The following is a 15,869-nucleotide window of genomic DNA, read 5'->3' on the forward strand; positions in this document are numbered from 1 at the left end:
GCATTATTATTTTTTTTGTAATGTCAGATGGCCTAAAACACTCACGTTAACACACCTAGCACACCAAAAGGTGCTCATAAAGTACACAGCTATATAAATAGTATACATCTGTATTTTTGCCTTTTTTTTTTTTTTTAGATTTTAGACCAACATCTCTTCTTTCCATTCATATCAAATATTAAGATATATTTTTTATTTTTAACCCTCAAATTGCCAGGTTTAGTCATGATGCACCTTATTTTAAGATCTAAAAAACACAAAAAATTAATTATTTTCAATAAAATTCATGCAAACTGGATTTTTTTTGTTTGGATAATTGCAGCCTGGTATATGTGAAAGATTAGCAGAAAAAAAAAATGTTGCATTATTATTTTCTTTGTAATGTCAGATTGTCTCATAAAATCACGTTAACACACCCAGAGCACCAAATGGTGCTCATAAAGTACACAGCTTTAAAAAAATTATACATTTATATATTTTTTTTTTTAGGTTTTAGACCAACATCTGTTCTTTCCATACATATCAAATATTAATATATTTCTTATACTTTTAACCCTTAAATTGCCAGGTTTAGTCATGATGCACCTCATTTTATGATCTAAAAAAGACAAAAAATGAAATATTTTCAATATAATTCATGCAAACTGGATTTTTTTTCTTTGGGATTATTGCAGCCTAGTATATGTGAAAGATTAGCAGAAAAAATTGCATTATTATTATTTTATAATGTTAGATTTCATAAAATATTCAGTTAACACACCTATAGCACCAACGTGTGCTCATATAAATACAAGCTATACAAATTGTGTACATATGTATTTTTGTTTTTTTATTTTCTTATTTCTTAGACCAACATTAGACCTCATTATAGATACCAAATAAAATAAAAAAATAAAAAAATGTTGTGCTGTAATGAAGAACTTCCACTCTTGGTATCCTCTCCTTTGCAGAGGTTATAATCAGAATGATTTTGGGCTTCTGGGCCTCTTTTTTTTTCCCGTTGCTGATCTCCGGCTCCCGGTGTTTGTTGCTGAGCAGGAGGACATTTTTGTCCTGCTTTGGAGTGTAGGACAGCAGGGTGTGAGTAAATGAAGAAATGGAGAAGCCTCGGGAGCTGAGGGGGAAGCTCTGGTCAGTTTTTACGCATTGTGCCAAAGATGGTGATCTTTCATCACAGCAGCTCCTCTGCCAGCCCAAATGAGGAAAATAAATGATCAATAGTCACAGTCACCCTCCCAGCCCCTCCGTCATGTCCAACACGACCCTCTCTGTCCTTGGTTTTGTTTCTGCAGCGCACCAGCTGCCCAATAGACGCCAACAGAAGGAGTCCAAACTAAGCCAGCACGGTGGTGACATCGAGGTCCTTCCACTCGGGCACTGTCCTTCTCCCATGCAGTTTGGTTCATTCCATAATAAGTTTTGTGATCTCCGTGGTGAAAAATAAATAAAAAGTGTCAATCAGCTCACTAACAATGGCCACGGCATAGCGGGGACGTTCTGGAGTTAGTCCTGAGTCTGGAGGCTTGAACTGGAGCATCAGGGTGTTTGTGGGTGCCCAGATCGCTCCGTTTTTGGATTTCCATAAAAGGTCCGCTAGTGTCACCTCTTCCCCAAAGTCAGAAGAGTCAGTGGAGTTGGTGGGACACGGGAAAGCCCCCGGGAAGTACTCTTCATCGGCTGTGTCGGTGTCCAAAGCTGATGGAATGCATTGCGCTGCGTGCGCTCGTCTTCAATGACCATGTTTAGCGCCTCCGTGGTGCCGCTGTGATGCTTCATTGTGTGTGGTTTGACATGCAAAGTCCTTAGCTCTGCACAGACACCTCATCACCTGTATACCTGTGATCATTGCAGCGCGGCGCACAGGTGCACAGATCGGGGTTTGTTTTGGCTCTAATTTTTGCTGTACATTTCATGTGCTGGAAAATCGCCTGCATTATGGATATTTCAAAAGCTGTGGGGACCCCACAATTTAGATGTCGGGGTGCTTTGGAGACTGTACTTTGAAGTTTTGGTGCTTTGAAAGTTTGAAAAAAATGTTTTACATGAAAGGAGGGCATGGAAAAGGTGCCACTTGAAAGCCACCTGCGCTTTTACGCGTTGTGTCACACTGTAAATGCACTGTGCACGTTAAAGGCACGTGCACGCGCGCACGTGCATGTGTACACGCGCACACTCACATGCCCACACACATGTACTCACACACCCACACAAAATTTCTACCTCAGACCTTATGTGGAGAGAGGGGGGGCGGGGTTTAGTGGGAGTGCCCTCGATTAGAAAAAGCAGTTTTTTTTCTCCATGTGCCAAAAAAAGAAAAATGACGTAATCTTGATGGAAATGTGTCAGAGCACACATTTAAAGCCTTTTGCTTCAAATGATGTGAAAAAATTAGATGATTCATGTTTTTTACTTTACATTTGAGCAGGATCAAAAATAGTGATTTGAATGGGTTTCAATGAGCACACTTTGGTGCAAAGGTGTGTTAACGTGAGTAAATTTGTCACAGTTGTTTAGAATGGACTAAAAAAAAAATTCACATGACATTTTTTTAAAGCACCCAAAAATACACAACTGAGCAAATTTTGAACAATATGCATGAAAAAATGAAAAAGATATGCTAAAAAGAAAAAGTCAAAAACACAAAAAGGTGTCTAGGTGTGTTTAAGGGTTAAATGGCAACCCATGGTTGCTTAGCAGCGGAGACCCTACTGACTGCTATGATTGGTAGACAGCGATAGATGGTGCACCATGCCAAAACATCATTTTGAAACATAAACAAACTTTGAGGTGCGAAAAATATTTTTTTTCAATGCAAATATTTTTGTTGTACTATTTTTGTTGGTGAGTTCAGTTTGTTATATGAACATTATTCCTGGTCCTCTGTGACATATTAGGAGGATTTTATGGCCAGTTGCTTCAAATTTATTACATAATGCACCTTTAAACTTTGTTTTATGTAAAGCACATTGAGTTGCCCTTGTGTGTGAAGTAAGCTGTACAAATAAAGCGGCCATGCCTTCTTACGACATTCTTATAAACTCTTATCTGCACGTCTTTCTAAAGTGTGTGCCAAGAGATTTGTGTTAAAAAAAATATTTTAAAAAAGAGTAAAATTCTGCAACACATACAGACACATTATTCTTGTATGTATTTATTATCTCTTTAGGACATTTTCTGGCATAAACACTAGACCAGTAATCGTCATGGAGACAGAAAAAAACTGTCCGTAATGAGACTGAACCTCAGTTCTGAGGGACTGATTAAATTTAGGTCTAAGATTTGAATTGTTGTCAAGCTGTGTTTAGGTTTATACATAGTTAATGTTAGGGATAATGCTAAGATAGATATGAGTAAGATATGAATATGAATGTAGTTTATGTAGAGATTCTCTGTTTTTTCTAACATAGAGAATCTCTACATACAGTACATTCATATTTGTTTTCATGTCCTCTCTATTACTGTTTTTTGTAAAGTACAAGCGGCTCATTTATTTGTTGCACTTCTCAGTATTTCTATGGTGGTATTATAGTCAGTTACTGTTCCTACAATATATGTTTTTCTCAATTGTTATTACTAGTGTGCAGTGCCCATAGGAAGTATGTGCACACCGCAAATCAAATACGCCTTGTAAAGAGATTCCAGCGGGGCTGAGTCACAAAACAGCCAGCTACGCTAATGCTAATTGTAGCCTCAACATTTGTTGAACGCAAGCGCAAATAATTCACATGTTTCAAATCCACTCCGTGAAAGGCTGCCGTAGGGAGCCGGGAGTTGTAGGACAAATCTAGCACCTCAATTAAGCCCAGAAATGACTGTTTACATCCTAACGTGGACAGATTATTTCTGCATAAATATAAAGCAGTGAGCGATGTGGGCAGTGACACATTGTGGCTGAGTGAGGTCAAATGGTTAAAGCAGAGGTCCAGTTTCATCAGATTTGCAAGACATGACACAGACTTGACAATCCCAGAGAAATCCATCAGAAGGTTTTGCCTCATGATCAAAGTCTTCAGAGAGAGAGTGGTCAAGAAAATCTCCCCAGGAAGCTGCTTCAGTTTATTATTTGTCAGTGAGAGAAACGTGAGGTTGTGGAGGTCCTTAAACACATAAGGGCTGAGCTTGGAAATGTTGTTACAAGACAAATTTAAAAACTGAAGTTGGTGCAAGTTTTGGAAAACAAATGCTCTAATTATCCTCAAGTGGTTGTGATCTATTCGGAGGAACTTTAGATTTGGTAGGTGAGCAAAGTTGTAGTTGGGAATGAGCCACACTGGATTAATGACAATGGTCAGATTGGTGACAGGTGACGGTTTACCTTACCTTACCTTTGGAAAAAAGTTTGCCAATTTAGCTGCAAAATAGTAGCATGCTAATGCTAAATAAATATGTGCTTGCATATTGGTGAATGGACACCGACCTCGTCGTTTCAGTATAACACCATATTCTACGTTGAAGGATGCACATCGGGCCATGCTCAACCCATATACAAAATCTTAGGTCGATCTGACTAACGGTCAGCGAGATATTCCCATCACAGACACACAGACACAACTTGCTAGATAGATAGATAGATAGATAGATAGATAGATAGATAGATAGATAGATAGATAGATAGATAGATAGATAGATAGATAGATAGATAGATAGATAGATAGATAGATAGATAGATGTTTGGATCAAACCTGCTACCTGCTGAATTTACAGAATTAACAGATTGTCGATCTGACTAACGGTCAGCGAGATATTCCCATCACAGACACACAGACACAACTTGCTAGATAGATAGATAGATAGATAGATAGATAGATAGATAGATAGATAGATAGATAGATAGATAGATAGATAGATAGATAGATAGATAGATAGATAGATAGATAGATAGATAGATAGATAGATAGATAGATAGATAGATAGATAGATAGATAGATAGATAGATAGATAGATGTTTGGATCAAACCTGCTACCTGCTGAATTTATTGTTTGCCTACATTCTCAAAATGATCTTTTTTAAGTTTTAAAATGGAGTCTGTTAATCATGTCATTCTTTAATTGTACATTTTGTTCTAAGGTACAAACACCAATCCTATTTGAACTGAAAAACAGACAAACGTTAGTTATTCAGTCCAGGAAATAAAATAAATACATTTCCTCCAAGTGTTCTGGGGCTTGTTATATATACTGTATTTTTTTTATCTTCTTATCTTATTGTCTTATCTTCTGTTCCCGGGCCATTTGACACAGTCCACAGAGAGGCAGGCAGGCCATGACAACCCAGTCATCACACACTGAGCCCTGTGAGAAAAGCAAAGAAAAGGCAGCGTAAAGAGTATTGTATTTAAGTGAGGGACTTTTTTCAGTAAAGAATCAATTTCATTAGTTCATAACGCACTTACCTCAATTTGGTATCTGCTCCGGATGCTTGTCCTCAGAGCAATCATAGCACCGGGGAGGCATGGCACGCAGCAGCTGTCCCCATTGTCCTGAGCAACCTTACATCCCAGGATACATGGAACGAATGTTGCACAAAGACCTGGAGGTGAACGCCATAATGGTCACAATGGGAATCAAAGCACTAGGTTTCATTTAATGGCATAGTTCCAGTTTGTTTTAAAATGTGGTTGACATAATAGTCAGTGCTGACTGCACTCTATGAGCAGGGAAAAAAAAAACTCTACCAGCGACCTTAAGAAACAAACATATCCAGACTGAAGCAGGTTTAGACTTTATCAGGTGACCCTTATGTGTTAAGTGGTTAAAATCTGTTTTCCCTTTTGTTCTCAGTGAAACTGCGTCCATGTTTTGGCCTCGTTTTGCGATAAAAGGGGCACACCCAGCACAATCAGTGTTGACAATGTGTCAACAGCTCTTACAACCACACTTCAGAAAAAACCTGAATTGTCACTACTTCAATTTCTGAAAATCACGTACATATTCCACAGTCGTCACAACAGTCGCACACGTTTGAGGTCCACTCTGATGATCCTGGAGACACGGTGTACTGTGTGACCGCAACCTGAGGCTGCGAGCTGATCACATTTGACTGGAATGCCATCGCTGTATGTGGAAGAGAAACAATATCAGGAAGTCACAAATTCAAAAAGGTCAAAAAATATCCCCTTAGTAAGACGACAGTAAGCTTACAGTAAATGACTGTGTCCTAGTTACAGTAATAATAATAATAATAGTAGTCGTAAAACCTTCATTCATATAGCACTTTTCAAAGCAAATTTACAGTACTTAAGTGCTTCACAAACATGTGTAAAAACACTAAACTAAAGGAATATGGAAAAAAATGATCAAAGCCATAAAAGTGAAACAGCAATTTCAAAATTAGGTAAAATCAGAAAAGCAGTAAAGTCAATTTCAAGCGTTGATTTAAAGGAAGTTACTGACTTCCTTGACTGACTGCTGAATTTCCTTGGACAAGGAGTTCCAGATTCTCTGTGCTCTAATTTTAAAAGCTTGGTCACCTTTAGTAAATGACTGTGACTTCATCAATTCATAGTAAATGACCTTAACCTGAACCTTATGTTGACAGCTATGTAAATAAATGTCACCGCTCTGAATGACATTTTTCCTCTGAAAATCTCACCTGATCTCTCCTGGTAATGTTAAAATGGTCCAACTGAGTAGACAGTCCAGGGGTAAATCCACAAACAGGTGGACATGAGCTAGACCACAGCTTTTATATCCATGTGACACATCAGTTATGTTTTCTGAGCCCAGTTTCTATGCTGATATGGCAAAACAAACAGTGACCATTGAGGCTGCTACAAACACCCTGGGAAAACAAAACTACACTGTTTAGTTTTGGGGTGTATAAGATTTCAAAAGATGCAGGTTTTTTCTTTTCTTATCAGCATACAGTAATGGGAGAACAAAAGCATGTTTGTATTGTAGTCACTTATAGGGTTTGCCTTTAGTGCAGGTGTGGAGCTGTGACTTCACTGTGAATAAGTTTGCAACACAATACGTCTTTATGTCAGTGGCTTTGTTTGCGTGTGCAAAAACATGTGCAGCGTTGTCTAATTCTGTGGAAGTAGAAGCAGAAGAAGAAGAAGCTTCACTTCCACTTCCGTAGTGAACAAACGCTGTACTTGTCTGCTCGACCCCTCACTGTTCAATATCCGTCTCATTTTCCTCCTCTTCCGCACCTGTCACTTTCATGTCTGTTCATTATTCTTTTTTGGAATGGAAATAAACGTGGACTTGTTTGGACAACTTGGTGTTCCTGGCCGTTCGACCATCAAGAAGTCCTCCAAACAGAATTTCGCCTCCTGACCACTTTTTTGCTCCCGCCATTTTTTGCCCCATCCTTTCAGTAACAAAACCGAAAAATGTCACGTTTACATCAGTCACGTGACAGTACCAAACCAGGAAGTGATGACTGTTAATATGATCGGCATGTACCATCCCTCTCATTCAAAATGAAATTGGTTTCCAAATGGGCTGTATCGCATCAGAGTTGTCTGATTGTCATGTTTATGTCAATAGACAGAGTAATCGGAATAAAACATGCCAATCCGATTAATCCAAACCAATTAAGACATCCTGGTTTGGTCTGATCCATGTAAACATGATATATTTCTGGTTTGTTACTGCTGGATTTCTATTCCAAAAAAAAATAATGAACACACATGGAAGAGGGGGAAAATGAGACGGATAGTGATGAGTGCTATTAACGGTAAAATAATCTAGGAATGCTAACTTGGGTTGCGTGAGTTTTCTCCAACTTCTGAGTTCTTGTTGAAGGAAAACCCCAAGACTTTAGAAATTCTGAGTTCAGTTCAATTCAGCTTTATTTGTATAGCATGAAATCACAACATAAAGGATCACAGGAAAGAGAGCCACACATTTGGGAGAGAAAGAACAAGGTCAATGGCATGTATTAAATTCATATTCATACCCTATAGTGTGAGAGGTGAGTGTGAGGGAGTGAGTGTGACTAACTTATGTTAACACTTTAATAGAGTGAGAGTGTAGTTCTGATTTCAAATGAAACACTGCCTTAACAAAAGACTCAGACCAGTCCTGTTCACGCTTCTCACTGCTGGTTTTTATTTGACCTTTATTTTGAGATCAAGATCTCTTTCAAGGGTGACCTGGCCAAGAAAGGCAGCAGCACACGTCATAGTTAATTAAGAGACAGGGAGATAACACTTACAAAACAAACATTGAAATATAATGTGCAACTAGATAGACAAATATAGGTCAGGAGTTGTGGTCGCAGTAACAATTTAAGAACACAGGCAGACTTTTCAAGATGGAGCAGAAAGCTCAGTGAAATAAAAGTTGGCAATTTAAGTTCAGTTTGGAGAGTATTCCAAGCAGAGGGGGCAGAGAAACTGAAAGCTTCAAAATGGAAGCTTCAAAGTGCAAATTGTCATTAGAACGTAAGGAATAATGGCTTTTGGTTCTCTGGAGAAAAGTGCTTAAATAAGGAGGAACCAAGCCAAGAAGAGCCTTATAGACCAAAGTCATCCAGTGTGTGGCGTCTTACAGTCAGGAAGGGCATGGAAGATTAAGTAAACAGTTCGCAGTGGTGGGTGAGGCAGCTACAACCAGTGATAGACCTCAGTACACACTCAGAGCACAGTAGAGCAGAATTAAAGACTGTAGGCAGCTGTTAGAAGCACACATACTGTATATACACAACATCACCACAATCAAGTAGAGGTAAGAAGCTGATATTCGAAGCTTCCTAGCTCTGAGGGAGAAACATGACTTGTTACTGTAAAAGAAAACAAGCTTCACCCTTCACTTAGAAACCAAAATGTCTAACATGCACTTTGAATGACAGCTCCCCATCCATAATGAATCCCAGGTACTTATAGCTGGTAACCAGATCAAGAGCTCTGCCATGGGTAGTTCTAATTGAGGGGATTTCATTTGAATTTGAGAGATGAATTTGAAAAAAAGCGTTACTTTGGATTTCAATTTCTCCATATGAGTCTGCACTGCATTAAAGGCAGACTGCAAAAATGTGAATGCTTGCGAAATCTAATGTGCTTCATATGCTGGGGGCCCAGGTCCAGAACAGGGTCAGCACGCGTCCCACTGGGTCAGAACAACATCACCTCAGTTTTTACTGTCATTAAAATTGAAGATGTTAAAAGCAATACATGTTTCAATGCACCATAGAATAAATTACCAGAAGAAATGCTAATGTGTTCGTCCGATAAACCCTGACACCTGAGATGATGTCAGTGTTTGCCCCCTAAATATAACCACATGGATTTCCTGTCATGTTCTCTCTGAGTATATCAACATAAATGTGTCCTGCACAACCAGTACCTTACTTTGCTCCCTGTCATCTTTACAAGATTTCTCAGGGTGTCCTTTCCACTATACAATATATCTTTTGTGTGTAGATTCTGCCTTGAAATGTTTCTTTTTTTTGAAGGTGTAAAATTGGGAAACAAATCTTGACAAAAACACAAAGCGTGGGTTTATGATGCATCTACTATATGAAAAACAAAGTTGATGTACAAAAGAACAAAGTGTGAAATTCTTGCTAGTCAAGCACTTTCACTTCTCCTCTGTCATGGTAGAATGTTTGTTTTTTAAGAAATCCTGCTTCTTCCTGGGTTTAATTCCCACCAACCTTGTTCCCTTTACATGTTTTGACTCTTCGTGTTACATGGGATCTGCACGTAGCTCTACACGCTAGATAATAGATTTTTTCTTCTTTTTTTTTTTACCACATTGAGCACACCAGTCGTGCTCCGTCTGTCTGAAGCACACACGCACATGTTTTTAAAATATGTCCTAATTTTCCTGAGACAGTCATCCATTCCTACTATGAATACACATCTGTCTCAAGTGTGCGAGGATTCAGTTCCTAAAACTGTGACTTCTCCTTTCTGAGACAAACGTATTGAAAGACTGGAGAAAAAATATGTTTTTTTGCAAAGGTGTTTGACTCTTGTACCGTCTTCCATGGTTTCAGAGGTTCTGCTGCAAATATGGATCCGATCACACCAAACACCACAGACTATCTGGTGAGTGACCTTTTTCTGTCAAATAGTATGTGCATCACATGATCTGGATATAATGTAACCTGCACACATACACATATATGCATATCATGTTTGTTCCATTCTTATTTTTATATACAATATTTAAGCATTATGTTATATTTAATAACAATATTAAATATATTGTTATTAATATACAATATTTGATTTGTTTCCTAATTGAATCTGCTTTAATATTTATTGATCTACAGTACCATTTAAATGTCTTTAGTTTAAGCGTCTGTTGTTTTAGCAATGCTATACGAACTATAAAGTGTGATTATTTCTCTATAACTTTAATGGAATGCATCCAGAAATGGAGGAAACATGTATGCAGTTTTTAAATATTAAAATTTTAGGGGAAAAAAAGCTTCTATAGGTTAAAACGTGAAGTATTTTGTGTGACAATTTGACTTTTCTCAGTTAACCAGAAAAATAAATAATAAATAAATCTACTATATAAATCTTGCAAAAATGTACTTATGTTGCTGTGCTTGTTCTACATTAAAACACCACAGCAACTTCTTAAATGTCAACTTCTACTCTGCAATTAAACTGCTTTTTATTGTCATTCTGAATCATTTCCATGGATCCTGCTCATAATTCCAATTCCTCTAGTGTACACATGGCAGTGAGCATATGCTTTATCAGTAAGAATCCATTATGTTTTGAAACCCAAAAAACATATGCATGGGACAAATAGGTACAATTACTGTATATATATATATTTATATATTTGTAACACTTCCTTGTATTTGTAATTTTGTAAACATACTTTTCTAGTACTTTTTGTATTTGTGAATTTCCCCAGTGTGGGATCAATAGTCTCACACTCACACTTAATTTAAGATAAGTTGTGGATGAAAAGGCAGAATGTAGGACAACTGAACACTCAACACACTCTATTATAAATATACATAAGTATATATATATATATATATATATACATATATATATATATATATATACATATATACAACAATGTAGATCAGTTCAATTCAATCCATGAATACAATATTTACCATAATGGAGACTATTAATGAAACAATTTGACTTTTCTCAGTTAACCAGAAAAATAAATAATAAATAAATAATAAATAAATCTACTATATAAATCTTGCAAAAATATACCTTGTTTCTAAACACAGACATTTAAAATCACCACTTTAAATCTTGCTTTAGGTTAGTGATTCAGCTTTTGGGGGGGGGGGGGGGGCTCCACTGTTTCTGCCTGCCACTGCTGTTCAGCTGCACAGTCTCCAACAGACATGAAGGCATTTAGAGGTCTGAATATTTATTAAGTGTCATTTTATAATTGATTGAATCTTTTATTTTTATTTTTTTCTCTGACCCCCAAGGTTCCCCCCGAACTTTGTTGTAGTGAGCATTTTCTTCCACCATATTCTGAAATGATAAGTAATAGAAAGCAACCATGCATCCAGCATAGATAACATTCTGTTCAGCTTCCTAAATAAAGGGAACCAATTACAACCCCCTGGCTTGTCCAACACCAATTTGGCTGTCCTTTTTAAGCAACATGCTCCACGGAGTTTCCCCGGAAAAAAAGTTGTTAGACTCCGACGAATCATAACTCTAAGAAAATACAACAAGCATGTTGTTGATGTGTTTTCCGTCACTCTGCATATGACATCCTGATCATTGGTCAGACTGGTTTTAGGTCTATCCGTCTGTGTATAGAGGCATTTCATCTATGTCCATTGGTCATGCCTCTTGGAAGTGGGAGGTGACTGCGCGCTTTCCAGACTCAATCATTTTGTCATACGCCCATTTTGACTGTAAATGCCAGCTGTGCATGCTGCCTATAGTGCAATGTTTTCCATTCCAGTCCAGTGGTGCACTCTTGTTCTGGTTTATAGAGACAATGAAGAAGAGCTTGCAGTAGACTGTCAGTGCTCACATACAGACTGTACCAGTCAGCACTTATAGCACCACACTAGCACTCTTACCATTTGCAGCAAGAACTAGAGCAGAACAAGGGCCTTTGTGCATGGAGTTTGCATGTTGTCCCAGTGTGTGCATGGGTTTTCTCCGGGTTCTCTGGTTTACTTCCGCAGTCCAAAAACATGTAGATGTGGGGATTCGGTAAATTGGAAACTCTAAATTGACTGTAGGTGTCAAGTGGATGGTTGTTTGTTTCTATATGTTCCTGTGATGGACTGGCCAGACCAAAGCAGAAATGTACTGAGCCCCGGACATGACATGGTGAACAAAAAAAAAAAAGTTAATTTTGTTGAGCAAATTCAGCGCACCTTACCGGACACAGTTATGGGACATCTCCGTGTGGCTGCTAAAGGGAAAGCAGCTTGAATTGTAAACCGTGTCTGGTTTAGCCTTTTCCCCACTCGTAATGGTCACAGCTGTGTGGACAGCGATCAAAATGCAGAAATGTTTTAGTTTTGGCCTGATTGACAGTGAGTGATGCGTTGTCACTTTTTAGCACCTGTGTGGTGAACTTTACGCACGGGAGAAGCTCTCTTCTGCTTTCCAACCAGGCTTGTTTTCTTGGCTTGTGATGTTTTTGCCAACTCAAAAGAAGTAGTAGTAAAAAGAAGTAAAAAAGTTATGTTAAGTACTAAGTTTAAATACTATTTTGTTTTGTAAAATATTATTTTTACAGTTTTATGTCCGGTGCTCCGTACCTGTGTAAGTATCCACCATGTAATACCAACACCACACTGTCTTTAAGCCTCCGAAGTTGTACGTAATATGTCTTCAGGCGATACAGAGTGGAAAATGTTCTCTCTGATGATTACCGGGAACGAGTCGCTGAAGATGGTTTCAGTTAACTTTTAGCATTTTCTTTTTTTTACCACTTTATTGTTTTCATTTTATTTCATGTATTTGTTTTGGGGTAAATACATTTTGGGGTCATCAGCAGGGGGTGCATCAGAACCGATGGGGTCCATTAAAGAGAGGAGGATCCCCACGTCTTCTTTCCTGATAGAAATGCCGTGTTATTTACACTTTGTATACATCCACCGGTAACTGTGTTCCCTTCCAGGGCCTTGCAGTTGGTCAACAATGAAATCTATCCCGGCGTCTAAGTCGTACCTCTGCCTGTAAAGCAACCTGGCTCTGTTTAAATGTATCTCGGTAAAAATGCAATGCTTGCAATGCCAGGTTTTTCAGAATATCTCTGTCGCTCATTCTCAGACTAAAATAAAATTCAATCATTTTAATGTTTTCCCTTTCCATCGCGAAGCTGTCTCTGCCTCTACCTGAGACCTTCGAGAAGGTGCGCTCAATTTGCTTACCCAGCTGTCCAGGAATTATATTATTATTACTATGTTCGCACCTTATACCTACTTCGTGGCCACAAAATATTATTTCATGGCCTCAAAATAGTAAATTGTGGCCACAATTTAAAAAAAATTTCAACCATGTCATGTCCGGGGCTCCGTAGAATGCGATGCGCTATGGCTCTGGAAGGATGGCCCTGATTGTGAGACAGCCCTTTTTTAAACAAACAGAGGTTTCCTTCACTCGTCCCTCCCTTTCCCAAGTGTGTCAGGGAACTACGGTGGCCTTCGCACACCAGAAAGAATTTGGTATTTCTTCATTTGTGTAGTGAACCTCAGCTTTAAAATGTGAAAAACACACTCTTGCTGCTGGCTTGTCTGTTCCTGTTGAAGACAACATGAAGATGACATGATGAAAGTCCAACTAAACCCTTAAACCACTTTTTTCAGGAATAAATCTAGTAATGTTATTTACTGATCCAGGTGCAAATCTTCAGAGTTTAGTGTAAAGTATTGAAATTATTGTGATGAATCAGTGTATCTACTGCCAAACACCAGCTACTATTTTCAAAATTTGTCATTGGCTACATTCACTTTTCTGTCACTCTCTCAAATCAGCGTGACATTCGTTGTCCCAGACTCCTCCCCCTTTTTTAAAACACTGCAACTCACTACCAGACCACGCCCGCTCAGTGACCCCATCCATACTCACACTCTCACCCACTTCTTGGTATTTTATGAAGTGAGTCTTTGGGGGAAGTTAGCTGCAGAAGGGATTCAGTTACACTTTATCCAAAAACTATTTTATTTTTATTTTTTTTATTTTAAGCTTCTTTATATAAAGGGAGAATTTATTGAAGTACTGCACTGACTGCTTGTCCTCCTTGTTTGCAGGACACTGACTATGAGTATGATTACACCGAATCATCCAAGTCCCTGGCAGCACCGTGCATACAGGAGGATATCTATGTGTTTGCACAGAGATATTCCCCTGTTGTTTACACCTTAGTGTTCATACTAGCAGTGGTGGGAAACGTGCTAGTTTTGTGCGTCATCCGCCGCTACCGCAACTCACAGAGTGGTGGCGCCTGTGCTTTCTCTCTCACCGACACCTTCCTCCTTCACTTGGCCATCTCTGACCTGCTGCTGGCCTTCACCCTGCCCCTGTTTGCAATACAGTGGGCTCACCAATGGGTATTTGGTTTGGCAGTTTGCAAGATCTCCGGCGCCCTCTTCTCTCTGAACCGCTACAGTGGAATACTCTTCCTTGCCTGCATCAGCTTTGACCGCTACCTGGCCATCGTACATGCCGTCAGCTCTGGCTGGAAGCGTAACACCTGCCACGCACAAATCGCCTGCGCCCTCATCTGGATGTGCTGCCTGGTCCTGAGTGGGGTGGACATTGCTTTCAAACAGGTGGTGGAAGTGAACACTGTTGGCCAGCAGAGTGCGCTGCTGTGTGAGGTGTGGTTCACTGAGAACCCCACACAGTGGCAGGTGGGGCTTCAGCTGATCAGTGTGGTCCTCGGCTTCGGGCTGCCTCTGTTGATCATGCTCTACTGCTACATTCGCATCTTCAAGTCTCTGTGCAACGCCACCCGCAGGCAAAAGCGCAAGTCTCTCCGCCTCATCATCTCTCTGGTGTCGGTGTTTGTCATCTGCTGGGCACCGTACAACTGCTTCCAGCTGGTGGATAGTCTGCACAAGCTGGGGGCTGTGAGTGGGGAGTGCCAGTTTGGCCGAGTGGTGGACATTGGGACTCTGGTCACTGAAAGTGTGGGGCTGTCTCACTGCGCCCTGAACCCTCTGCTGTATGGCTTTGTGGGGGTGAAGTTCAGGAGGGAGCTGGCCAGAATGTGCAAGGGGCTGCTTGGGCAGAGAGGCTTGCTGGGGATGGAGGGATGGAAGCAGAGGAGGCTCAGAAAAACCACAGGCTCTTTCAGTTCCGCAGAGAGCGAAAACACCTCTTTCTCTGTCATGGTGTGAAGAGAAGAGGGGGATGGTGTGTGATAGAGGGGGTGCTGGTGTGACTAAAATGAAAAAGAAAAGTAAAACCTCTGCCAAGTTTCCAGTTAAAACAGGATCAGGATTGAGATCACAACCAAACTGTAATAATTCCTTCCTTCCTTTAGGTTATAATCTACACACAATCACAGAAAATGTATTCAAAAAACGTTTGCGTTAGGGTTAAGGTAAGGTTACTACAGCGATTATATATATAAGAGGGACTGAATTATACATATACAACTATAAAATTTAGTTGAATTTAAACTGTTCTCAACAATGTTTTCAGAAGGAAAAGTTCTCTGCCCTTTCCGTAATTGATTTTTAAACTTTCATTTGGCCACAGTGCACTGCTGAACTACTGAAGTGAGGAAATCAAAGTGACAGCTTCTACTCACTGATGCTGCAATGTTTCAACAATGTAATCTGTCTGTGAGAACGTGACCATTTCAGTGTCTTCACACTCTCAGAAATGCTTCGAACGCATCGCACTCTTAATCTCACTCAGCAGACTGTTTCTAATCAGATCACACTCTCAAGTAGTTAAACTGTGAAAATCAATTCATTGTTCACCATTTGAGATTCTTGT

General features: G+C 39.4%; 2 protein-coding genes across 2 annotated transcripts; one reads left to right on the forward strand and one right to left on the reverse strand.

Annotated features, from left to right (window-relative positions):
* Positions 1 to 5,202: 5,202 nt before the first annotated feature.
* On the reverse strand, positions 5,203 to 6,052 carry cnfn (cornifelin; the record flags this gene model as incomplete). Its single annotated transcript, XM_083895782.1, has 3 exons — positions 5,203 to 5,292; positions 5,394 to 5,530; positions 5,929 to 6,052. 3 exons carry the CDS (start codon positions 6,050 to 6,052, stop codon positions 5,203 to 5,205), a joined length of 351 nt encoding a protein of 116 aa, XP_083751908.1.
* Positions 6,053 to 9,965: 3,913 nt separating this feature from the next.
* On the forward strand, positions 9,966 to 15,271 carry cxcr3.2 (chemokine (C-X-C motif) receptor 3, tandem duplicate 2; the record flags this gene model as incomplete). The annotated part of the gene is made up of 2 exons (XM_083895893.1): positions 9,966 to 10,001; positions 14,171 to 15,271. The coding sequence occupies 2 exons, from the start codon at positions 9,966 to 9,968 to the stop codon at positions 15,260 to 15,262; spliced, it is 1,128 nt and encodes a 375-aa protein (XP_083752019.1). The 3' UTR covers positions 15,263 to 15,271.
* Between the last annotated feature and the right edge of the window lie 598 nt (positions 15,272 to 15,869).

This window comes from Microchirus variegatus (assembly GCF_963457635.1).
Source record: "Microchirus variegatus genome assembly, chromosome: 1".
NCBI classification, from domain to species: domain Eukaryota; kingdom Metazoa; phylum Chordata; class Actinopteri; order Pleuronectiformes; family Soleidae; genus Microchirus; species Microchirus variegatus.